The sequence below is a fragment of the Mytilus trossulus genome, chromosome 11, assembly GCF_036588685.1.
Source record: "Mytilus trossulus isolate FHL-02 chromosome 11, PNRI_Mtr1.1.1.hap1, whole genome shotgun sequence".
In the NCBI taxonomy this organism is placed as follows: domain Eukaryota; kingdom Metazoa; phylum Mollusca; class Bivalvia; order Mytilida; family Mytilidae; genus Mytilus; species Mytilus trossulus.
This window is the reverse complement of record NC_086383.1, coordinates 47,258,251-47,283,329: the sequence shown is the minus strand read 5'-3', so window position 1 is coordinate 47,283,329 and position 25,079 is coordinate 47,258,251. Positions and strand designations below refer to the sequence as shown.

At 32.9% G+C, this 25,079-nt stretch overlaps 1 protein-coding gene across 4 annotated transcripts; it reads left to right on the top strand.

Annotated features, from left to right (window-relative positions):
- The first annotated feature begins 5,852 nt into the window (after positions 1-5,852).
- LOC134691219 (E3 ubiquitin-protein ligase RNF19A-like) lies at positions 5,853-24,533 on the top strand. Of its 4 annotated transcripts, none has more exons than XM_063551572.1 (10): positions 5,853-5,958; positions 9,333-9,997; positions 11,033-11,229; positions 12,016-12,160; positions 13,669-13,831; positions 15,745-15,853; positions 17,498-17,650; positions 19,082-19,310; positions 20,879-20,923; positions 22,561-24,533. In XM_063551572.1, exons 2-10 carry the CDS (start codon positions 9,390-9,392, stop codon positions 23,252-23,254), a joined length of 2,343 nt encoding a protein of 780 aa, XP_063407642.1. In that variant the 5' UTR covers positions 5,853-5,958; positions 9,333-9,389; the 3' UTR covers positions 23,255-24,533. The 4 variants fall into 4 exon arrangements, with proteins under 4 accessions (XP_063407642.1, XP_063407644.1, XP_063407641.1 ...); XM_063551574.1 differs by having other exon boundaries at positions 5,869-6,012; positions 12,019-12,160; XM_063551571.1 differs by having other exon boundaries at positions 5,869-6,012.
- The last annotated feature ends 546 nt before the right edge of the window (positions 24,534-25,079 follow it).

Here is a 25,079-nt window from a genome sequence, read left to right as displayed (position 1 = left end):
CACTATCAAAGACAATGCATATAATTGTAACATTTAAGAATTGAATGCTTCTTTTTGTAACTTCATTGGGGTGTAAAAGCGTTGACCGAAGTACGCTTCATTCTAAAAATGTACGCAGTTAGCCAATCAGAATTACGTATTATAGTGAAACATACATCTAATGTAATTATTTAAAAATAAAACATGTAGCATATAAAATTAATTGAAACGTGCTTACCATTATATTCTGAGGGGGGCAATAACTTTTTATGTTAACCGCTGTTTTTGGCCTTTTTTACAAAGCCGGTGTTGTTAACTTTTATCTGAGATAAATAAAAACTGTAACTGGCTTTTTCAACCCACTGTGTTAACTGTTATATGCATTTCTGTTGTTGTTAACGGCCCCCTATTGAGGACCCCACCCTTTTCATATATTTTGTTTTAAACAGATCTATAGATATATTCGGATATTTTTCATCTTCTGGTACACTAAATATAATTATATATATTATTTTGGGGGTCTTGCTCATCATCATGTTCTTGTGTAGAAGCAACGCAGTCGCAATATTCACACCTTGTTGTTCCAATAAATTTGTCACATCTTATACACTTTCCTCTCAGTATTTGCCCCTTTTATATCTTCGTTATGAAGAAATTTCAATTTCAAAAAAACAATAACAGATTGGTGTTTGGTCATATAATTGTAGTAACACCCCAGAGAGTAACAATTTCATTGAGTTTAATATTAATAAATAAAATGCTTTGCTGAGCGCAGTCTGATACGACCGCAGAGGTTGAACCCTGAACAGTTGGGGCAAATTTGGACACACTATTCAAGCTTGATAATGTCTGAATTTGGATTGTGATCAAATGTTTAAATAATATAGGTTTCTGACACAAAATAAATGTCAAGATCTTTAAAATCTATTGCGCTATACTGTGCAATTAAATATTTCTGATTGAAAATTTAAAAAATTTAAAAAAAAAATGTAAACCCCTTTGAAAAAATTTGACCCCAAGCTTTTTGAATCCCCACTAGAAGCAATTACTCCATTGCTTGAACCAAGCCTTTCCTTTGTAGCATAAAACCTTGTAGTACAATTTCAGAGAGATCCATACACTTGATCACGAGTTATTTTCTGGAAACTAGAAACATATTGTTTTTTTTTACCTTTTTGGTCCTAGTTCCATCATGAATGGGGTGATAACCACCAAACTCAATCCCAGCCTTCCTCATGTGAGATTGAACCTTGTGATACAATGTCACAGAGATCCATACACTAACGCATAAGTTATTGCAGAAGCTACAAAAACGCTTGTTTTTGGCCCTTTTTTGGCCCTTAATTCCTAAACTGTTGGCACCCAAAATGAATCAAAACCTTCTACTTGTGGTATTTAACATTGTGGTACAATTTCAGGTCAATTGAAATACTTATACACAAGTTATAAACCTGTAAGCAGAACAATGCTAGGTTTGGACCCTTAATTTCTAAACGGTTTGAACCATCATCCCAAAAATCCATCCAAACCTTTCTTTTTTGGTATTTAACCTTCATATTATATTCCAAAAAGATACATTTACGTAAACTAAAGTTATTGTCCCACCCCCTTTCTCCTTTCTCCTACCCCTTTCTCCCTGTCTCCCTTACCCCTGTCCTCCCCCTCATTATACGATCCCAAAAAATTGTTTGCGGACGAAACCTTTCCAAAATGTCGGCTATGCTCAAAGGATGATAAAACCGAGACCCACTTCATATTAAACCTCGTCTAACTCCAAAATGTCAGGAACAAGATACGTGTAGAAATAGTTGTTGTACTAAACAGTCTTAGCTTGGAATTCAATTTAATGAATTATTGGACAATGAAAAGTTGCAAATAGTTCAGAACATCTTACTGGTAGCAACATCAGGGAAATTCTCTCCAGCCAGTGTAGCAAAATTAGAACACCTAACTAGACACTTAAAGGATAGTTTGCGGATGATAATAATTAGGATTATGACTTTAAGCTGAAAAAAATAACAGAAGAAACAATAGCTATGTCACAAAACTCGGGAGTTTCTCTCGCTGCAATGAAGACCTATTGGTAACCTTCTGCTGTTTTCTGTTCTATGTAAACGTGTTTTTTACCCCGCGTATGATAGGACCATATACCCATACGCGTATGGTCCAAATACTCATATGGGCCGGAACATATATATAGAGCACTGCAACATAATTGGTGTCCAGGCATTATTGTACATATAAACTGTAGATCACAAGTTCTACATACTATCGTATGGTTCCTCTACAAAGGGGGTTAGAGATACAGAGGTAAGGTAAGGTTAGGTTAACTCAAATTCTCGGCATTTTTGATATATATACATATATATAGACCGTTGGTTTTCTCGTTTGAATGGTTTTACACTAGTAATTTTGGGGCCCTTTATAGCTTGTTGTTCGGTGTGAGCCAAGGCTCCGTGTTGAAGGCCGTACATTGACCTATAATGGTTTACTTATTTTTAAATTGTTATTTGGATAGAGAGTTGTCTCATTGGCACTCACACCACATCTTCCTATATCTATATCTATATTTCTCACGACAAAACATTTCAAGGGTATTTCATTTATCTATGTTCTTAAAAATTATTTTCATGAATATTTATTGATGAAATTAAGTATGATAACAAGCGATAAGGAATGTTTATTAACACATAACATAGGTAAATCTCTTTGTTTTTACTGTGCTATAATCTGAATAAGGTGTGCATTAACTACATCAGGTATACACTGCACATGCAGTTCAAATCTATTCTTACCTTTAGGGGCGTTTGAACTTTCCTGGATTCTGAAAGGGGTATTGTTCTATATTTTTTTTTTAAATATCAACGATTGTAGCGAGACTAAAAACGTTAAGTTGTCCATTCAAAGTGTGAATGACCTATCCCCCCCCCCCAAAAAAAAACCATCACCACCACTCTACCCCTGAATCCGCCACCTGCCTTCAAGTTACAAAAAAAGTTGATTAACAAAAAAACTTTTAACAAACATCGTAGTTTCACAATAGATAAAAATAGATTGAATGATTGATTGTTAGTGTTTAAACGCCGATTTTTAAGCGCCACATTTCGGCTGTTTCGTGGCGGCCAGTTTTTGTTGGAGGAGGAAGCACGAGTTCCGAAGGAAAACCACCCACCTTTGATATGAAAACTGAAAATCCATTAATCAATAAATATTGGAGTCGAGAAACCCTGCACGGGCAGAGTTCGCCCTCAAAACCTCAGTGTTGACTGACATTACAGTAGAAGAACTAGTTGGGATCCCGCTAACATGTTTAACCCCGCCACATTATTTATGTATGTGCCTGTCCCAAGTCAGGAGCCTGTAATTCAGTGGTTGTCGTTTGTTTATGTGTAACATATTTCGTGTTTTTCGTTCATTTTTTTTTAAATGCGTCTAAACACTGCTAAGGAGTCCTTAGTGCATTAAGGACGTATAACATGCCACTAAGGACTAGATGGGGTGCTGTTACATGTAATTTCCTTTCATATTATGGTAGAAATTGATATTTAATGCATAATTTTCAAATTTTATAGGAAAATAATCATAAATAAACGAGCTATTCAACATTATTTAGACACGTGCCTGTTTGTCTTTGATGTGCCGAAAATCAATGAACCGTTTGACACATGTCAAATTTTAGAACTGATTACACGGGAATCCTGCTATCTATTTTGTTTAATCAAAAGTTTGGTAAAGTTGGATACTAATAAATGAAATGTTGTTGAAATTTTATAAATATTTTTTTTTCAGAATGAAGAAGTATTTTCTCAAGTGTATATTTCTTGTAAATAATAAATTTGTCACCAGAGCAATATATCTAATGTTGATTTTATATTTAATGTTCATATTAATAAGTGACTAAAATATATATATTTTTTTATATTTATTTCACATTAATGTATATATTGTAAATACGTGTTGAAGTTTGGATATAACCGGCAAGGTGTTTGTTGCTTTTTCATTAAACTCATCTTGATTTTGGGCTGTGATAAGTCCTGTAGAACCGAAAATTAAATCTTATATTTCGTAGCGTTCTTTGTCGTTGGAACCTATTTTATTTTTCAGGTGGCCGGACACATTATCTACAATGTGTATTGTACCCGTATCTCTATGCTGTTTATTATTTCTTGCAAGCGTGCTTTAATGTGATGACAGGCGACGACGGACATGCGTTTGAAGAATAGACTGGTATGGAGCTGGGACACTTTAGTTTGTTACTTGTGGTGCACTTTTCAAAATTTACTTTCATATATAAAGACATTAAGCAATGTATTACTGGACAAAATGAAACCAATAAGATAATGCATTTTTACTTCATGCAACCAGAGACATATAATACATATATATTATATGTCTCTGATGCAACCACACTAAGTTCATATATGACCTGGTTGAGCAATATATTTCGGGCTTTCAACAGTGAGTAAAGCACATACAATATATACAACATAATTATTTCATAAATTGTTTCGTACAATATGTTAAACGGACAATTTGTTAAAAAAAATCTGATTTCCTTCTGACATACTTGTTCTTCTTTAAGAAATATAGATTTAAAGAAATTATAGTTGAAGATATTTCTGTCGGCTTTTTCATTTTTTCACATGATATATTTAGGTTTAAAAATTCAGATTATATTGCACATCATGTGGTAAAGGCATATATGTCAAGGCATTCATACGAAGCATTCTCTTTCTCTGTCAAAATTATATCTTTAGCTCTAACACATACTGAAAATGTTTTGTGAATACTGTACTAAAAACTGTGGAACATTTTAAAAAACATTTGTCTTTTTTATATATTTGAAAATGGAACTTAATCCGACTAAAGTCGGGAAATCATTTTTTATGTCCAACCTACGATAGTAGAGGGGAATTATGTTTTCTGGTCTGTGGGTCCGTTCGTACGTTCGTCCGTCTGTTCGTTCGTACGTCTGTCCGTTCGTCTATCAGTTCGTTTCGCTTCAGGTTAAAGTTTTTGGTCAAGGTAGTTTTTGATGAAGTTCAAGTACAATCCACTTGAAATTTAGTAAACCTGTTCCCTTTGATGTGATCTTTCTAATTTCAATGCCAAATTAGAGTATTTACCCCAATATCACGGTCCATTGAACATAGAAAATGATAATGCGAGTTGAGCATTCGTGTACTTGGGACACATTCTTGTTTTAACTTCTTTTACTTATAGAAAAAAAATGTCGAACATATACAAACAAATAAATACCGTATGAAGCCTGTGTAAACAGATATCAAACTGTTTGAAAACTAGACGGTTTTTCATAAACTCCCGGATGAAGCCACATGATTTTTATCAATGTATCAATGTAAATCTTAAATTATTGTTTTTAAAGTCAGAACAGATAGATAACATTTTTTTTTGTAGTTTCTGCCAAAAAAGAAATCATGTATTCAAGAATATTCTAATAAATGAAATCTGATTTGAATAAGTGACGACTTTTTGCATATTTATTCCTATTGAATAGTGACTATTTGGGGATTGAATTTAAATTTTGGGTCTTGGAGAGTAAAAGATTGGAAAGAGAACGTTAAGAAATAGTTATTGACCTGCACGGCTCGTGTGACCCTTTAACCACGCGAACTCCTACGTCGTTCAGGTTAATTAATTAGGTCACCCGAGCCGTTAAACCCAATATACCGACTTGCTTGGTCAATAACTATGACTTATTTTGTGTTCGGTTATCAGTCAAAACCGAAAGTCACATGGGTAGAAATAATGGTGGCAACAGGTTGAATACAACAGAATGCCCTCCGATGTAGAAAAAATCCAATCTTAGACATAGGGGACGAAACATAGTGGCGAAACCACGATAATAACTATTTGTTTGTTTTTGTTGAGTGAGATCACTTCCGGCGGGAGTTGCCATCTTTCCGTTGACAGTTTCCTGCAGATTTCGTATTAACATTGTTTTCTGATTAAGAAATAGTAAAAATAAACAAAATATTTAGCAGTATGAATTTATAAATTGTACGATGGTTTGTGAGTATATTAAATTTTACTTTTGGTGGGATTATAATGACGTTGACGACGTGTTAAAAATAGACTAAAAAATAAATAAATAAATACAACTTTAAATTTTAATATTTAGAAAATCCCAACGTTTCCTCGACTTTCCGTTTTGTTTATATATATTATGCCTCTGTATGAAAAGTGCTTTTGGCTGACTGATTTTTATTCATTGATTTCCGGGACTTATTATTATGAAGCTGGTATTATCTACTCTAATAAGTAAGGTTGATTTTCTAGGTACTTTCTATACATAATATCAATAAATATTTACATGTTCATCCAACATCGTTGTTGTTTTGAATGGTTTTACTCATTGTTGGGGTTTGTAGTGAGCCAAGTCTCTGTGTTAAAGACCCTACTTAAACTTGTACAATGGCAGTCTGTGCCAAACTGTTTAAGGGTTTGTTTGACTGAAAATGAAATTTGATGTTATGCCAGTAACACGAAAGACTGAATAACATTTATTCGTCATTGTAGGAAGTGCTCCTTTAAAGGAGGGATTTTCTAAACCAGAACAAAACATGGTGAACATGTCACGTGGTATACATGTATAAAAATGTATAACGTAAGGGTACCCAAATTGCACCTAGTACCCAAATTGCACCTATTTAGAAAAAAATAGCAACAAAAATCTTACAAGATTTCCTAGAGACTAAATAATTTGTATTTTTATAAGTTGATACTATGCACATCTTTCAACATAGGTAAACATATGTAGATATACACAAAACGTTCACAGTATTTATCAACAGATGGACTGTTTACTGAAAAAGCAAAATGTACGAAAACGTCACCATGTGACGTCATTAAAACGTCATCTTTTTAACTTAGCAAATACAATATATTACAAGTATCCATTTCTTAAAATATGAAGAGTAGGTAGGACAAATATCCAATTGTTCAAAATATTTGAAGAAATCAAACAAAAGCTTGGTTATTAGACTTTTGACGATGTGAATTTAAGCATGGATTCAATTTGGGTACTCCTCATTACAGAATCATGGATAGTTTGGAGGTTGATTCAAACCCATTTTTTATGACTCAATATGGATTAAAAATTAAATTGGGGTACATATACAATAAAGAAGGATAGGGCTAAAAAATAAACACAGTATGGACATTTTTTTCTTGCTCATAAAAAAAGTAGGTGAAAAAACTGTCAAAATAGGTGCAATTTGGGTACCGTCACGTTATATATGCATTATCCTAGGTTGCCATGTTGGATGTAAACACTATATATATAATATATATATACGATCTTTATGAACTAACCTGCTTTTTAAATATCATTTTTAAGTTATAAAAACCTTTATAATATACTGCTATTTAATAATAATCAATGTTTAAAAGTCAATAACATGTGCTAATACAGAGTTTACATGGTGAATGAAAATTTTAAGTGTTATTCGGTCATTCAAGATTCATTGCTACTAAATATTCAACTGAAAACTCTTAAATTTTTGTCTGACCAAAGGACACTGTTTTGGAAACACTATAATGCTTAACTTATTACAAATTGTGACTTGGATGGAGAGTTGTCTCATTGCATTGGCACTCATACCACATCACGCATCATCTTACAGTTTTCTTACTCGTCTGATATCAAATCAACGCTAACAAATGTCCATTTAGACCTACAGTGTTTTTTAAAATACAACAGAGGTTACGATTTCAATAATGACCTCAATCACCTGCAGCCCTTAGTTAAATAAGCTTGTTATATTTTGATAAGATATTTAAAACATCACTTTGTTACTTTTATCAAAAGAGGGATGTTATATGAGATTTATTTTTATAAACTGAATTAATCTGAAAGGAATATTTTTAGCTCACCAGGCTTGAAGGGCCAAGTGAGCTTTTCTCATCACTCGTCGTCTGTCGTCCGGCGTCCGGCGTTAACTTTTACAAAAATCTTCTCTGAAACTACTAGGCCAAATTTAACCAAACTTAGCCACAATCATCATTGATGTATCTTGTTTATAATTTTTGTTTTTTGACCCGGCCAACCAATCAAGATGGCCGCCATGGCTAAAAATAGAACATAGGGGTAAAATGCAGTTTTTGGCTTATAACTCAAAAACCAAGGCATTTAGAGCAAATCTGACGGGGGTAAAATTGTTTATCAGGTCAAGACCTATCTGCCTTGAAATTTTCAGATGAATCAGACAACCCATTGTTGGGTTGCTGCCCCTAAATTGGTAATTTTAAGGAAATTTTACTGTTTTTGGTTATTATCTTGAATATTATTAAAGATGGAGATAAATTGTAAACAGCAATAATGTTCATCAAAGTAAGATTTACAAATAAGTCAACATGACCAAAATGGTCAGTTGACCCCTTTAGGAGTTATTGCCCTTTATAGTAAATTTTTAACCATTTTTCGTAAATTTCCATGATCTTTTACAAAAATCTTCTCCTCTGAAACTACCGGGCCAAATTAATCCAAACTTGGCCACAATCATCATTGATGTATTTAGTTTAAAAAACCAAAATGGCCGCAACGGCTAAAAATAGAACATGGAGGTTAAATGCAGTTTTTGGTTATTACTCAAAAACCAAAGCATTTAGAGCAAATCTGACAAGGGGTTAAAATGTTTATCTGGATCAGATCTATCTGCCCTGAAATTTTTAGATGAATAGGTAATTTTAAGGAAATTTTGCTGTTTTGGGTTATTATCTTGAATATTATTATAGATAGAGATAAACTGTAAACAGCAATAATGTACAGCAATTTAAGACTCAAAAATAAGTCAAAATAACCAAAATGGTCAATTGAACCCCTAAGAAGATATTGTCCTTTATAATCAATTTTTAACAATTTTCATAAAATTTGTAAATTTTTACTAACATTTTCCACTGAAACTACACGGACAAGTTCATTATAGATAGAGATAATTGTAAGCAGCAAGAATGTTCAGTAAAGGAAGATGTACAAACACATCACAATCACCTAAACACAATTTTGTCATGAACTGTCTGCTTCCTTTGTTTAATTCACGTATATGCCAAGGTGAGTGACACAGGCTCTTTAGAGCCTCTAGTTTACATAATTGATAGATGCGTCAAAAAAAGTGTTCATGCAAATTTCAATCCACTTGTATTTGCCAGTATTGACCAATTGGGGAGTAAACACCAGCAAGTAAAACTTTTGTATATGAAGCATATATGTTTGCAGCCATTTATATAGTTTTATTACCAATATGGATACAGTCTTAAGCTTTCATTACATTTTTATGTACATTAATATAAACATGTATGTTAAAATTGTAAATGTTTGGTTTACTTTTTAGGTTACAAATGTACATGTACAATGTATGCATCAGATTGTTAATATGCTGCACATGTAAATGTATGTACAGATGTTGAGATCTCAACAAAGTAACATTCCTGGTGTAATGAGGAAGCGGGACTCAGAAGTAACTTCTGTCTCCTCTGGTAATTCAAGGGGCTCAGAAAGGAGGAAAAATCGGTTTTCTCTCAGGAGATTGTTTTACGTAACTCAAGGGACTACAGCAAACAGAAGAACAAGATCCCATGTGAGCCTTGATTCTGACTCTGGTAGATCAGATGCAAGTGTGTTAGCCCCACCTGATCGAGAAATTCTACCCAGACAATCCTCAAGTGTTGATACACACTCACTGTCACATAAAAAAGGAAGTTCAATAAGCAGAGAATGTCCACTTTGTTTAAATACCCACCCTTCAGAAGAGTTTCCTGATATCATGACATGTCACCACCGATCCTGTATTACATGCTTACAAACATACTTACAGATAGAAATAACAGAGAGTAGAATTAATATTTCATGTCCTGAATGTACAGAAAAATATCACCCAAATGATATTCAGATGATACTACAAAATGATATATTGGTGAAGAAGTATGAAGACTTTATGGTACGTCGTGTTCTAGTTACAGATCCTGATGCAAGATGGTGTCCAGCTCCTGACTGTGGGTAAGAGGCTTATAATTACAGATTTTGAAATTTAAAAATGTACAAAATTTTAATAGTTGCCAATTGCCAGATTTTTTACATTTATAAGGCCATTAGTTTTCTCGTTCGAATTGTTTTACATTGTCTTACCAGGACCTTTTATAGCTGACTATGGCAGTATGCGGTATGGGCTTTGCTTGTTGAAGGCTGTACGATGACCTATAGTTGTAAATGTCTGTGTCATTTTGGTCTTTTGTGGATAGTTGTCTCATTGACAATCATACCACATCTTCTTTTTTATATCTTCATATGATATGACTCTTCATTAAAAAGGCTAGCTCATAAACAAAAGGTGTAAACGAAAAGGATCGTTCACAACCAAGACTGGCAAATGCAAAAAAGCTATGATACCATGTGGAAGTAAACGTCACCCCAAGCCTACATGCATGAATGTAATTTGCAATGAAAACTAACTTTGGCCTCAATATTTATTTTTTATGTAGTACCGGTATTTGAATTATAAAATTAATACATTGTCATGTACCCATCATTGGTTTTTTGGATAAAGTTTTGTATTATTGAAACTTTCATACAATGTCATAATGTAATTTAAAAAAAATATACCTATATCATGTATATGGTCAAAATACTCATACTCTGGCCCGTTCATAACCAAACTAGTATTATACTCATATGGTCTGACCATACACGTACGATTGGACCATACGAGTATGGTAAGACCATATGAGTATATATGCATATGGTCATGTCCATACGAGTATGGTCCAAATACTCATATGGTCCCGAACATAATTATATACCAGTATATAAGATAACCAAATTAACCATTTGATGGCATTTGTTGCATTTGAAGGTGAAAAACATGCACAGTTGTGGATTTGTCAATGTTATCTTCCTGAACAAAATGTTACTAATTAATGTAAGTACTTTTGCTTGATGTAACATGTAAACTGTCTACAATCTCCTATTTCATGTGACAAAGTAAATTTCTACTATTTTCCATGTGCATCATGCTTCCTTCATATGTTTTTACAGATATGCAGTGATTGCTAAAGAATGTGCTGGATGTCCAAGAATCCGATGTGAAAGACCTGGCTGTGAAACAGACTTCTGCTATCATTGTAAACAATACTGGCATCCAAACAAGACTTGTGATGCTGCTCGTGCTGAGAGAGCGTCTTCAAACTTGAGGTCTCCATCTGTTAGTTACAGTCATGACAATGATTCACAAAGTAAGATCAACTTCATGTACACAAAATTATTACAAACTTATTAGAAATTCACTGGAAAATTAGATCCTTGCCAACATTGTAAAAACTTTTTGGAAATTTTTATTGTCGGTTGCAATTCTTGGTAAACAGTGAGCTCATGAGTCAATCACAAAAAAATGCAACTTGTTAAATATCTTTTTGCACAGACTTTTTGTTCACACATATTTAAGTAAAGTTCCACACTTTGATTAAGGCAGATGAGGATTATTCAGAAAGTACTGAATAGTTTGACTTCATATTCCATCTGCAGATTTGCATGAAAAAATCATTTCAAGATAAAAATATAACTCTAATTTTATCCTTTTAGACCAACTCAATATTTGTCTTAAGGTGTTTATAAATATAAAAAAGAAGATGTGGTATGAATGTCAATGAGACAACTGTCCACAAGAGACCAAAATGACACAGACATTTTACAACTATAGGTCACCGTACTTCAACAATGAGCATAGCCCATATCTCATAGTCAGTTATTACAGGCCCCGATATGATAATGTAAAACAATTCAATCAAGAAAACTAATGGCCTTATTTAAATAAAAAAAATGAACAAAAAACAAATATGTAACACATGTAAAGTGCATTAGTCATAAGATCTTTATTTTGCATTTTTTTTTAGGTCATGTTGCTCTATTCTATATTTATTTTGCATTCTTTGTTTTTTTTAGGTCATGTTGCTCTATTCTATATTTATTTTGCCAATTATTCTCTATTTTGTTCTATTAAAAGAATGTAAACTTTGTTTCAGAAGATGATATAAAACCCTGTCCAAGATGTGGTGCTTTTATCATGAAGATGAATGATGGCTCTTGTAACCACATGGCCTGTCCTGTTTGTGGAGCAGAATTCTGCTGGTTATGTATGAAAGAGATATCAGATTTGCATTATTTAAGGTTTGTAGTCTTAAGACAAAATACATTATCTTAATTTAAAACCGGTATAAGATGGAGTTAAGATTTAAGACTTTTAGGCCTAGTAGGTCTTTTGAGTAAAGAGGGTCTTATTTAGCATCATTAGTAAGGAGGGAGTTTTACCATTTCTTAATTTTGTTTTATCAGATCTAAATTGATTTTAATCTATGTTTATAACTATATTCCTCTGAAATTGCTGACAATAGAATATAATGACTCCCATCTATTTTTTGCTGGGCATTAAATTATGGACTTCATTTAAGATGACCATTAATATTCTATTTATTGTCATAAAATCAACTCTATTAACACAAGGTAACATGATTAACCAAGGTATGCTGGTGTTCAATGAATGATTACAAATTATGACAGGTGATTTTAATTCCAAGGTGAACGGTACAAAGCAGAAAGAACACAATATAACACATGTGAAACCTGTCCAATCAAGACATTTGCCAAAACATACAAAAATACAAAGTGGACTTATGACACCTATTGTGTTCAATATATTCACAAGATCCATTGGTGGCCTTTGGTTGTTGTCTACTCTTTGGTTGGGTTGTAGTCTCTGACACATTCCCCATTTCCATTCTCAATTTTACATAAAAAATATTAAGGCAATAACATGTATCAAGTCTTGTTACATAACTGCTAGTCAAAAATGGTGTTTGCAGCTTTTTGTGTGTTGAAAACTCAGCAAGTATAATGTATGGAAATCATACACAAACTGCTGTCAATACTTCAAAAATATCGAAATGAGGGTGTGTGTTATGAATAAAAAATAATTATCAAAAAGGGTATTTGAATATTTATAAACATTTTTATAGTGTAATGTTGTTTCTGTGTGTTTTCAAGTAATAACAAACGACTGTGAAACAATAAACAAATAATCTGGTGATGTGGCATATTTTTGCCATCATTGCCATTTACCCTACGTTTTATACATGATCAAAACACAATACATGTTATGTATGTACACAATACATGTAAATAGTTCTTCAACTTGATAATATGCTATAAACTTACACTGTGCCAGAATCTGGTAGATATGTCAATAAATGATGCTAAATCATCAAGGTGAGCATGTAAATAAGGATAAATGACAAAAGAGGGGAAAGAAACAAGCTTAATTATAAATGAAAGTCAACATTTGGAATAATAATAAAATATCTACAGATAAGTCAGTACATAGACTGGTTTTGCTGTTTTGTCAGGATATTTTTAGTTGATTTGAGTTATAGCTTCCAGAACATTTGACATCAAACATACTTGGATCTGATGAATATTATTCAAGAATTATGTGTTGTCTGCACAGAAATTAGTATGCTACATTCATACTATTGATCTTGAGCATCCATTTTGAATATTTGTTTGCACTAAATTTGTTATGTGATATGTTTTTCTTCAAGTCTTGTGAAAAGTTTTTCAATTATATTGTTAAACTTAGTTATAATTGAACAAAATATGATATTTCTTATTTGTCTTTGCAGTCCCTCAGGTTGTACATTTTGGGGTAAGAAACCATGGAGTAGAAAAAAGAAGATATTATGGCAACTTGGAACTTTAGTAGGAGCACCTGTTGGAATAACACTTATTGCTGGAATAGCAGTACCAGCTATGATTATTGGTATACCTGTATGGGTGGGACGAAAGGTAAGATAACAGTTCTAGCTATGATTATTGGTATACCTGTATGGGTGGTACGAAAGGTAAGATAACAGTTCCAGCTATGATTATTGGTATACCTGTATGGGTGGGACGAAAGGTAAGATAACAGTTCTAGCTATGATTATTGGTATACCTGTAATGGCTGTATGGGTGGGACGAAAGGTAAGATTACAGTTACAGCTATGATTATTGGTATACCTGTATGGGTGGGACGAAATGTAAGATAACAGTTCTAGCTATGATTATTGGTATACCTGTATGGGTGGTACGAAAGGTAAGATAACAGTTACAGCTATGATTATTGGTATACCTGTATGGGTGGTAAGAAAGGTAAGATAACAGTTACAGCTATGATTATTGGTATACCTGTATGGGTGGTACGAAAGGTAAGATAACAGTACCAGCTATGATTATTGGTATTCCTGTATGGGTTGGACGAGAGGTAAGATTACAGTTACAGCTATGATTATTGGTATACCTGTATGGGTGGGACGAAATGTAAGATAACAGTTCTAGCTATGATTATTGGTATACCTGTATGGGTGGTACGAAAGGTAAGATAACAGTACCAGCTATGATTATTGGTATTCCTGTATGGGTGGTACGAAAGGTAAGATAACAGTACCAGCTATGATTATTGGTATACCTGTATGGGTGGTACGAAAGGCAAGATAACAGTACCAGCTATGATTATTGGTATTCCTGTATGGGTGGTACGAAAGGTAAGATAACAGTTACAGCTATGATTATTGGTATACCTGTATGGGTGGTACGAAAGGTAAGATAACAGTTACAGCTATGATTATTGGTATACCTGTATGGGTGGTACAAAAGGTAAGATAACAGTACCAGCTATGATTATTGGTATTCCTGTATGGGTGGTACGAAAGGTAAGATAACAGTACCAGCTATGATTATTGGTATACCTGTATGGGTGGTACGAAAGGTAAGATAGCAGTACCAGCTATGATTATTGGTATACCTGTATGGGTGGTACGAAAGGTAAGATAACAGTACCAGCTATGATTATTGGTATTCCTGTATGGGTTGGACGAGAGGTAAGATTACAGTTCCAGCTATGATTATTGGTATACCTGTATGGGTGGGACAAACGATAAGATAGCAGTACCAGCTATGATTATTGGTATTCCTGTATGGGTTGGACGAGAGGTAAGATTACAGTTCCAGCTATGATTATTGGTATACATGTATGGGTAGGATTTAATATAAGATTACAAATTACAAGTCATATCTGATGTCTTTAACAAATCATTTTGATTTACATTTGATAGTACATTTCAACAAACTTATCATCAGTTTACAAAAGACTCATCAGTCCTGCACAAGGAGTCTTTTATAAACAAAACGTATTTCTTCTTTCAAAAAAGTTAAAAAGACCAAATGAAATACAAAAACTAAAGAGCATTTGTCGATTTTTTTGTCAGGTACAGCTAGGTAATCTATACCTAGGGTAGAAAATCCTTAGTTATGTGAAAAATACAAAGTATTATAAACAACATTGACCTCTACTTATATGTATATTTGCAAGAGAAAAAAATCCACTATAGAGTGTCGATATTTAAGTTTTATCTAGGTATCAATAGTGGAAGCAATTCCATTAATAAGTATTCCACTGTTCATGAATTTCATTTACATAATGTAGTTAATGATTTGTCTAGGTCAAACTCAATTGACATGTTTTACAGTTATATGCTGGCTTTTAAGAATTAAAAGAAATGCAGAATATTTTACAAAGTTTAGTTATTGGTAGAGCAACACAAACAGCATGTATATTTAAATAGTAAGTCTTGTGCTTGTTTCTCAAACTACATATTTCTTTTCTGTCAGTTAATGGTTAAGATCTAATTCTTTACATGTTGATTTTGTTTCATTTACAGATTCACTCTAAGTATAAACTGAGTCCTAAACATAGGAGAAACTTGGCCATAACTGGTGGTGTAGCAACATCTATCCTGGTTTCACCAGTAGTAGCAGGACTTGCAGTTGGTTTGTACATTTTTATCTACATGTATATAAAGGTTATGAATATGTGTACTTGGAAAATACTTCTTCAGATCCAAGGTTGTGCTGTTGAGATATCATTCATTTGTTAAACTGCCTGTACTATGTACAATGCATAGTTAGGTTTTATAAAAATATTACTTTTGTAAGTAGGATGAAGGCTTTTCTCTTTGGTTCAATTATTGGGGTGTAAACTACATTTTAAAGTATTCTAATGGATGACAATGTTACAAAATTGAGAATGGAAATGGGGAATGTGTCAAAGAGAAAACAATCTGACCAAAGTGCAGAAAACAGTTCAAGGGTGTTCAGCACATTTATGAAAAGCATTAATACCATCCTTCATTTCTCCCTGGGCACTCTGGCTCCCTCCACCAGTAGAAACTGGCTGTCACAAAATAGCTCAAAACCAATGCTTAAAAGTGAAGTTTAAACACCAAAAAATCAAATCAAATCATTTCCTCCTGAAGTGATCTCCTCTTATATAAAATTGTTAAGTTTGGTGATCCCTGTACTTTCTTATCACCTTGTCCATCTGTCTCTGTCTCAGATGATTCCTTGTGTATCAATGACTTGATTGAGATTATACTTGTATAGATAGGAGTTATAGAGCTGTAATAACAACTGACAATACTATGCCCAAAAGTAGATACAATGAAAGGTCAAATAACCCAAAAGTTAAAACATCACATGGAAAACAAAAACTCAACCCTTTCATTGATAGCTGTCTCAACAGAAGCTACTCTGAGACAATGGCTTGCCTGACTAATGTGACACAAGTGAGAGATCTTCATATCAAATATCAATAAACAAATTGTCTGTAGTTATTTATGTCTTTAATTTATTCACATACACCATAAACACAGTTTTGTTCATGTTTTGAAAAAAATTGTCAGAGAGTAATCAAAGAAGTAGGCCCCGGTAAGACCCCATTTTGGCCCAAAAATATAGCATTTTTACAAATTAGCTACGCATTTAAAAATGTCAAAAATCTTCATCAGATGTACTTCAAAATTTAGGCCAAAATGAACCCTTACCAGTACCTTCTCTTTTGCATTTTTTTTACATTAAAACGTGAAATTCATGAAATATGACTTGTTGACCTAGAATCGTAATTTTCTAAACCAAAACAGCAAAAGTTCGACAATTATAACAATGTCACAAGTACAAATTTCTTACTCTGAATAATGTACATTTCATGTATTTTATGTAAATTCTTCCAAATTCTTTCAAAAAAATTGTTCCCTCATTTCAAATTTGAGTTAAATCTGTAAATTTTATCTGATTTTGACACAAATTTCATTAAATGGAAGCGTCATGCTTACACTTTCATCTGGGTATTCAACAAAGAAAGATAACTTGTGTTTGCAATGTTTTAAGTGTGAAATAAAAAAAAGAGTTATTCCGATCCTGGTAAACTGGAACTTGTCATTAGCTGTCTGAAGAGTGAATCTCTGTATAAAGGGATTTGTTGGCTAATGTGAAATCAGATGCTGTAAAAGGAAAAGTATCTCTTGTTCCACATGTGACACCTGTAATGTTGCTCAAGCAACTTTTAAGACAAACTGAAACAGACAGCATGTTCCTAAGCCTGACAATGTTAATTCTATGTATAACGATGTTTGACAGGTATTGGTGTTCCTATATTACTTGCCTATGTGTATGGAGTGGTGCCTATCTCACTATGTCGTAGTGGTGGATGTGGAGTCACAGCAACAAACAAAGGAGGGGTTCGCTTTGAATTTGATGAAGAGAATGAAACTGTTGGACCAGCTGGACCAGGTAAGATTTATTTGACTTCAATCTGGAAAGTAATGATTTATCTATAAATGTCATTCTGTCTGTTCCAGTTTTGGTATAACTGAAAATTTGATAGCACTCACCATAAAATATTACTTATCATGCAAAATGTGTATATACACACATACAACTTTCTTGTGCTATTTTTAGCTCAGGGTCGGGTAGAATGTTCTCATCGCTTGGCATCTGTCATTGTCTGTTAACTTTAAGAAAAAAACTTATCATTTGAAACTTCAGGGTTAGTTGAACTAAACTTGGCAACAATCATCATTTTGTGGTATTTAGTTTAATTATTGTCTCTGATGGGCTAGCCTGCCAACTAACTTGGATATGGCTTAAAATAGAACATATTGGTATAAATAAAGATGTTTGTCAAGCCTGCATCATTTATGTAACAAAAGCAAGACATAGATATTCTATATTCTATTGAAAGCCCCCTAAACATTTAGGTTCAGTTTGTGGTTAATGTGTTTTTAGACATAAATTTTGTCAAACCTTTATGAAACGTTAGGAAATTATGGCAGAAGTTTGATCATTTTGAAATTAATTAAAAAAAAAATCTGTTTTTTACTGATAAATTCACTTTGATAAATTTTTTGTTCTGTTAACATTCATATTTAGTGTGAGGTTAAAGCTTTTATGTAATCACTAATTGTCAAACTTTCATTGAAATTTAGGGCAGAAGCTTGTTTATGACCAAAAGACAGTATCTAAGGCATAATTTTTAAAAACTTTTATTTTCATTTCTTTGTGTTTTACTCATAAATGAACCTAATTTTATGATACTGGTATACATAATAGTTGGCTGATTGCAGGATAAATCACATTGCATTTTCTTTTGAAGTCTTTATTTCTCTAAGATATTTATAAATTGTTTTAAAGAAAAAAAATATTGTTATTGCCCTTGTACCCTGATGAATAAGATATGTGCAAATTTTGGGACATTGGAACTCTTTTCTCGTATTGTCTATGCAATAGGCTAAAATTTACAGGGTTGACCAAGAATCAAAGAGTCTGTTGGGATTTGGGAGTCAGAAAACTGTCACATATCATTTTTATACTCGAACTAGGGGTATTTTTTTTTCCAGTCTGTGCATCCGCTCATTCATCTGTCCGTCTGCTTTTCTAGCTTTAGGTTAAAGTTTTTGCTCAAGGTAATTTTTGATGAAGTTGAAGACCAATCAACTTGGTACTTGGCACTCATGTTCTCTATGAAACAATCTTTTTAATTTTAATGCCAAATTAAAGTTTTAAGCCCAATTTCATGGTCAACTGAACATAAAAAAAGTGTGAGTGGGGCATCCGTGTACTATGAACACATACTTGTTTAGGTAATGTTGAATATTAAAAACATTTGAAACATGATAGATTTTTCGTTTTATTGATATGCAGAAACTCTTCTTGTTTTGGTAGATACACAGAGTGTTGGTACTGGACACAATGTGGCTAACCCAAGCATTGCTCCAAGTATTGGTGATGCTTCACTTGGTATGACAAACAGTCTGAGTGCCAGTGGTAGTCACATGGATAGAGTTGGAGTCATTAGAGATGAGATAAGTGATAGGGACTCGGCCAGTAATAGAGCTATAGGGGGATATAGTTTGAATGGGAGCCTTTGTGGTGGAAATTACTATACACAAAAGTAAGTAGATAGTTTTTTATATGAACGCAAAAAAATGGTCGTATATTGGCGTTGGTGTTGTCACTTAAACTTTAGTATATGTAATTAGAAATCTATGAAATTTAAACACAAGGAAGGTTGGGATTGATTTTGGGAGTTTTGGTCCCAACAGTTTAGGAATAAGGGGCGCAAAGGGTCCAAAATTAAACTTTGTTTCATCAAAATTGAATAATTGCGGTTCTTTGATATGCCGAATCTTACTGTGTATGCAGATTCTGAATTTTTGGTCCCGTTTTCAAATTGGTCTTCATTAAGGTCCAACAGGTTCAAAATTAAACTTAGTTTGTTTTTAACAAAAATTTAATCCATGGGGTTCTTTGATATGCTGAATCTAAACATGTACTTAGATTTTTGATTGTGAGCCTAATTTCAAGTTGGTCCAAATCAGGGTCCAACATTAAACTTTGTTTGATTTCAAAATTAAATATATATATATATGGGGTTCTTTCATATAAGCTGAATCTAACCATGTACTTAGATTTTTGATATTTGGGCCCGGTTATCAAATTGGTCCCATTGAGGTCTAAAGGGTCCAAAATTGAACTTAACCTAATTTCATCAAAAATTGAATTCTTGAGTTTCTTTGATATACTGAATCTAACCATGTATTTAGATTTGGATATTGGACCATAATAGGTAAATGTTCAATTTAAAAATTTTAAGTATTAAGTTTAAGTTCTAAGACTACATTCATTCTTTGTCAGAAACCTATGTTGTGAGAACTATTTAATTACAATCCAAATTCAGAGCTGTATCAAGCTTGAATGTTGTGTCCATACTTGCCCCAACTGTTCAGGGTTCGAACTCTGAGATCGTATAAAGATGTGTTCTGCGGAGCATCTGGTCTATTTCTGAAAGAATAAGACATTTTTTTAAATAAGGCAATATCCCAAAGATGCACAGGTCAGCTAAAAAGTTTTCAGAACCAAATATGTGATGTGAATCATTGCCATCAATATTAACTTTTACAAAAATGTTCTCTAAAACTACTAGACCTAATTAAATCAAACTTGGCAGCAATTATCATTAGGGCAGGGCTTCTACTGACTACAGTATCTACTGACTACAGTATCTACTGACTACAGTATCTACTGACTACAGTATCTATAGTGTATTTTTTCTCAGTCGAGATAACAAGATTGTATGACATGATCATGCACTTTAAAATGAATTATCGAAAGCAGAAATATTAAAATGTCACTGTCTGACTTGAAATTCACAGCAGTAAATAAAATGCATGTATGTGGGGTATTAGTCTGGCTATGCAAAACAGCATAGATTTGTCTACATACCTCCGTTGAATCAAAACAAAGATAAAAGTCAAATCAAATATGAAGTTAAAGAGCATTGAAAAACAACTTTGTTAAAAATTGTGCCAAATATATACTAGAAGTAAGGTAGGCAGAGAACTCAATATATTATCAATAAAAATAATTTACCTGATTCAGAAAAAGTAATTTTCAAAGAAGTATTTTATGTAAATATGTATAATGGTTAATAATTATAAATGTAATGTTCCTATCTTTCAGGCTAGAGATTCAAGCTGATGTGTCATCAAATATGCCTGATACAAGGTACAGTATTTTTTTACCATGTATAACTTGATATCAAAATGTTAACTTTATCCCCTTTAAACATGCTTTCCTAAAGAAGGGGCGGAAATATTTACCTTATTCAAAATTCAAGAAAAGGCTGAAATATTTCCAATTTGTCTAAGAATTCCCACTGCATGTTTTTATATCACAACTATATCATAATTTCTTTAAATAAAAGATGTTTGTTTTGAACCCTTCCAACATATTTTGATTCTTTTAAATGTTTTTCTTTCCATTGAAACATTATATTTAAACCTAACTTTATATTTTGAAAGTTATAAAGAGCTTTATATTCCACCTTAATGCACTGCATTTTAGGGTTTATTGCTAGGTAAGGATTTACTTTAAAAGATTCCTGATGGATTTTTTTGAATAACTTTATGCCATAGGTCATGTTAGGAAAAGAGGGTATATGGTGTATTTAAAAGTGTGCATCAGTAATGACACACAAATTGCATACATGCTGTTGACAAACTATTCAGTGTTTTTATCCCCTCCCCTTCCACACCTTTTGGACACTGTATATACTGGTTTACTTCCACTTACCTGTCTGTGTGTCCATCCAATGCTCTAAACTTTTGTCACCTTTTTATATTTCACATCCATTAGTTATCAAATATTTTTTTATTGTTGACATTTATATGTTTACACATACTGGCCATTATAGATATGCTTTTCTCTTATGTATGAAAGTGTTGTAGTTTTCTAAGGAATTAAAAAAACAGAGTTTCCTTAAATGTAGTATCAAGCTTTATGTGGGCATTCTGTACTGTGTGATGTGTCATCACTTCATGTGCTCATTATTAATTTTGTGTTCACTGATCAGTTATAGTTGGGTATCATATTAAAGTGATCACTACCTCACAGTAGATAATGTTATTGCTGTTATACAAGAGTCCACACATTACTGAAAGGTCAAGAGTGGCTCTAGCTTCCATTCAATTATATCTTGACTAGAATTTACAAGTGTTGATTAAATCACACAGATGTGAGGTAATATCAACCTACAATATATACATGATATAGGGGCAAAAATAACCTAGCAAATACTTTGATTTTCTACTGGGAAACAAGACAAATACTCAGACAACTACAGAGCACATCAAGACACGTTCAGATAATTCAACAGAAAATAATGAATGAATAACATAGATATAAATGTAATGGATTGCATACAAATTTCTCTAAATGTGCAAATTGAAAAGAACAATATTAATTTGTTAATATTTGGTCGGATTGACCTTGATAATTCTTGTAATTGTTTCTTTATTTGACCTATAATTGTGTTGTGTGATACCATATCATTAGCTCATTCGGAAATATAATTGTTGATCAAAACTATAAAACTAAAGAGTCCAGTCTGGATTTTTTGTGTGTGAGGTACATCAAAATTAATCAATACAGATACAAACAAAGCAAATCTTGGTCATGAGGTAATAACATGAATTAGTTTGATAAATTTGACACCAGGAATTTATTTGGGATATGTTCTACATAAATTTCAAGTTAGTAAACTTTGAAGTTTTTAGTGTATTTTGGTGGCCATTTTGAAAATAAGATACAGTATGACAACTCTTTATTTACTAATACATATCTTTAATCTTTTCTACCTTCAGGGATAAAGACAGTTCTTCTGTTGTAACAGCCACATCAGCCTATGAAGTCCAGGTTGACATGCCTTCAAGGGGAAGACATAGTAGTGTGGAAAGTACAATTGTTAGTGCAAAGCAGAGAAATGTGTCTGGTCAAAGTTCACCAATATCTGGTTGTAGTGCATATTTATCAGGACCAGAATCACAGAATACTAAATGTAGAAAATGTAAACGACATAATAACAGTAATAGTGACAAATCATGCGAACAGTCTAGTGTACATTTTGCAGATCAGGTCAGTTTATGTGATGATGTTACCACTCACAGTATAAGTGAAGAGTCAGACAAATTTTTGGGTTATTTGACTTCAGAATCTGCTCACGGTAAATGTTTCACATCCCGTTGTTCAGAGCTGAAATCTGGCATTCCCCCTTGTCAGTCTCGTTTTCAAGATTCCAATGCGTCGTCATTACCTGAGGTTGAAGTAGACAGACCTTCATTAAAAGAGTCTGAGAATGCAAGAAAGGCTGTCTCTACATCAGCTTTACCACTCTCACAATTCAAATTAAGTCACAAAAGTCTATGTAAAAGTAAAAGTCAGGAAGATTGTGCCTTGTCAGACAAATCTAAAGTTGGACGTGTACGACATCGTAGTTGTGAGCTTGCCATGGAGACAGGACGTATTTCTCCAACAGAGGAAAATGATAATCAATTATAATGATGTGATATTGTAGTATATACAATTTAATGATATATTTTTCATTTGCTTAAATTTGTACTAATTTTTAAAAGGCAGTTGGCAGCATTTTTTGTTTATAGCAACAGACAGATGATCTTTTGATAACATGAAGAGTAAGTTACAAAATAAGTCTTTCATTCCATTTTATAAGATTGAACTCTGTAAGGCTTTCGATACCACCATCAAGGCCGTAATGATAGTATTCCTAGATTCTCATTCTTTCAGATTTTAGAAAGATTTTTGGTTTACTACAATGATGCTAGTTTTCCATCTATATTCTCATTGCCACAAATCATCTGTATATTATATTGTTATTTGTTTTTCGTAACATGTTTAGTGGCTATGTATTTTTTTATTTCTGAAAATTTAACCTACAAAAAAAGTGCAAGTTATGGTCTAATATATTGAATATATATATCTTTAAAAAAATTGGAAGAATAATAGTGGTGCCAGTTTAAAATCAACTTACTTTTGATATAATTTCCCCTTTAATCATGTTAACTTACAATATCAGCTTGAAAGACCTACAAATGTCACAAGAAATCAAAGGGATCCTTACAATGTTACTGCACAGTACACAGATTTAGACAGAAAATGAAAGTATCACTTTGCTTCAAAAATTAATAAAAACAGAATATGGAATATTTTTTTTTAAAAGCAGTCTCTTTGGTTCAATTTTGTTAATTAAGTGAGCTAAAAAACATACATTTTGTACCCTGATATATTATTGGCTTGCAGCCATTTTGAAAAGATTCCCAACCGAGAATAAAGGGGGTTCCAACTATTTATCACCATCCAAATGTATTGATTGTCCACAAAAAGGGGGGTTCCAACCCCCCCCCCCCCCCCCGAAACCCTCCCCCTCAATCCTTCCACTAGAATGTTGTGCATGTATTCAGCCTGTTTCCTCATTAAAAAAAAGTAAAGAATGTCAACATCTTAAGGTGAAGAATTAAAAAAATTTGGACTTGTTTAAAATTATTGTTTAAAAAAATTTCTGCACCATTGAATTAAAAGTTCTAATCTCAATTGATGAAAGCCTTTTCTGCAAACTTTTAAAATGGTAAATTAAATTCATTTATCATCTAAATTTGATTGATATAGTTTCTTGTCACTGTGATTTTATTAGAGATTATCCATTATTTTATTTGGAATTTATACATAAATAAAAATGATTTGCTGGCAGTGAAGAAATACCTACGTGTAGATCTTACTCCTCTTTTATTCATTTCAGGCCAAAATATTTGGATTTATATACGACCGCAAATTTTGAAAAAATTTTCGTCGTATATTGCTATCACGTTGGCGTCGTCGTCGTCGTCGATGTTGTCGTCGTCGTTGTCGTCGTCGTCGTCCGAATACTTTTAGTTTTCGCACTCTAACTTTAGTAAAAGTGAATAGAAATCTTTGAAATTTAAACACAAGGTTTATGACCACAAAATGAAGGTTGGTATTGATTTTGGGAGTTTTGGTCCCAACATTTTAGGAATTAGGGGCCAAAAAGGGCCCAAATAAGCATTTTCTTGGTTTTCGCACTATAACTTTAGTTTAAGTAAATAGAAATCTATGAAATTTTGACACAAGGTTTATGACCACAAAAGAAAGGTTGGGATTGATTTTGGGAGTTTTGGTTTCAACAGTTTAGGAATTAGGGGCCATAAAAGGGCCGAAATAAGCATTATTCTTGGTTTTTGCACAATAACTTTAGTTTAAGTAAATAGAAATCAATGAAATTTAAACACAATGTTTATGATCACAAAAGGAAGATTGGTATTGATTTTGGGAGTGTCGGTCCCAACAGTTT

What these genes read in the sequence shown, in the direction of transcription:
- LOC134691219 (XM_063551572.1), top strand. Translation starts at nt 9,390, where the DNA reads ATGTATGTACAGATGTTGAGATCTCAACAAAGTAACATTCCTGGTGTA. An exon ending in TCATGACAATGATTCACAAA is followed by an intron (nt 11,230 to 12,015) that starts GTAAGATCAACT and finishes ACTTTGTTTCAG; the next exon opens with AAGATGATATAAAACCCTGT. An exon ending in TCAAATATGCCTGATACAAG is followed by an intron (nt 20,924 to 22,560) that starts GTACAGTATTTT and finishes TTCTACCTTCAG; the next exon opens with GGATAAAGACAGTTCTTCTG.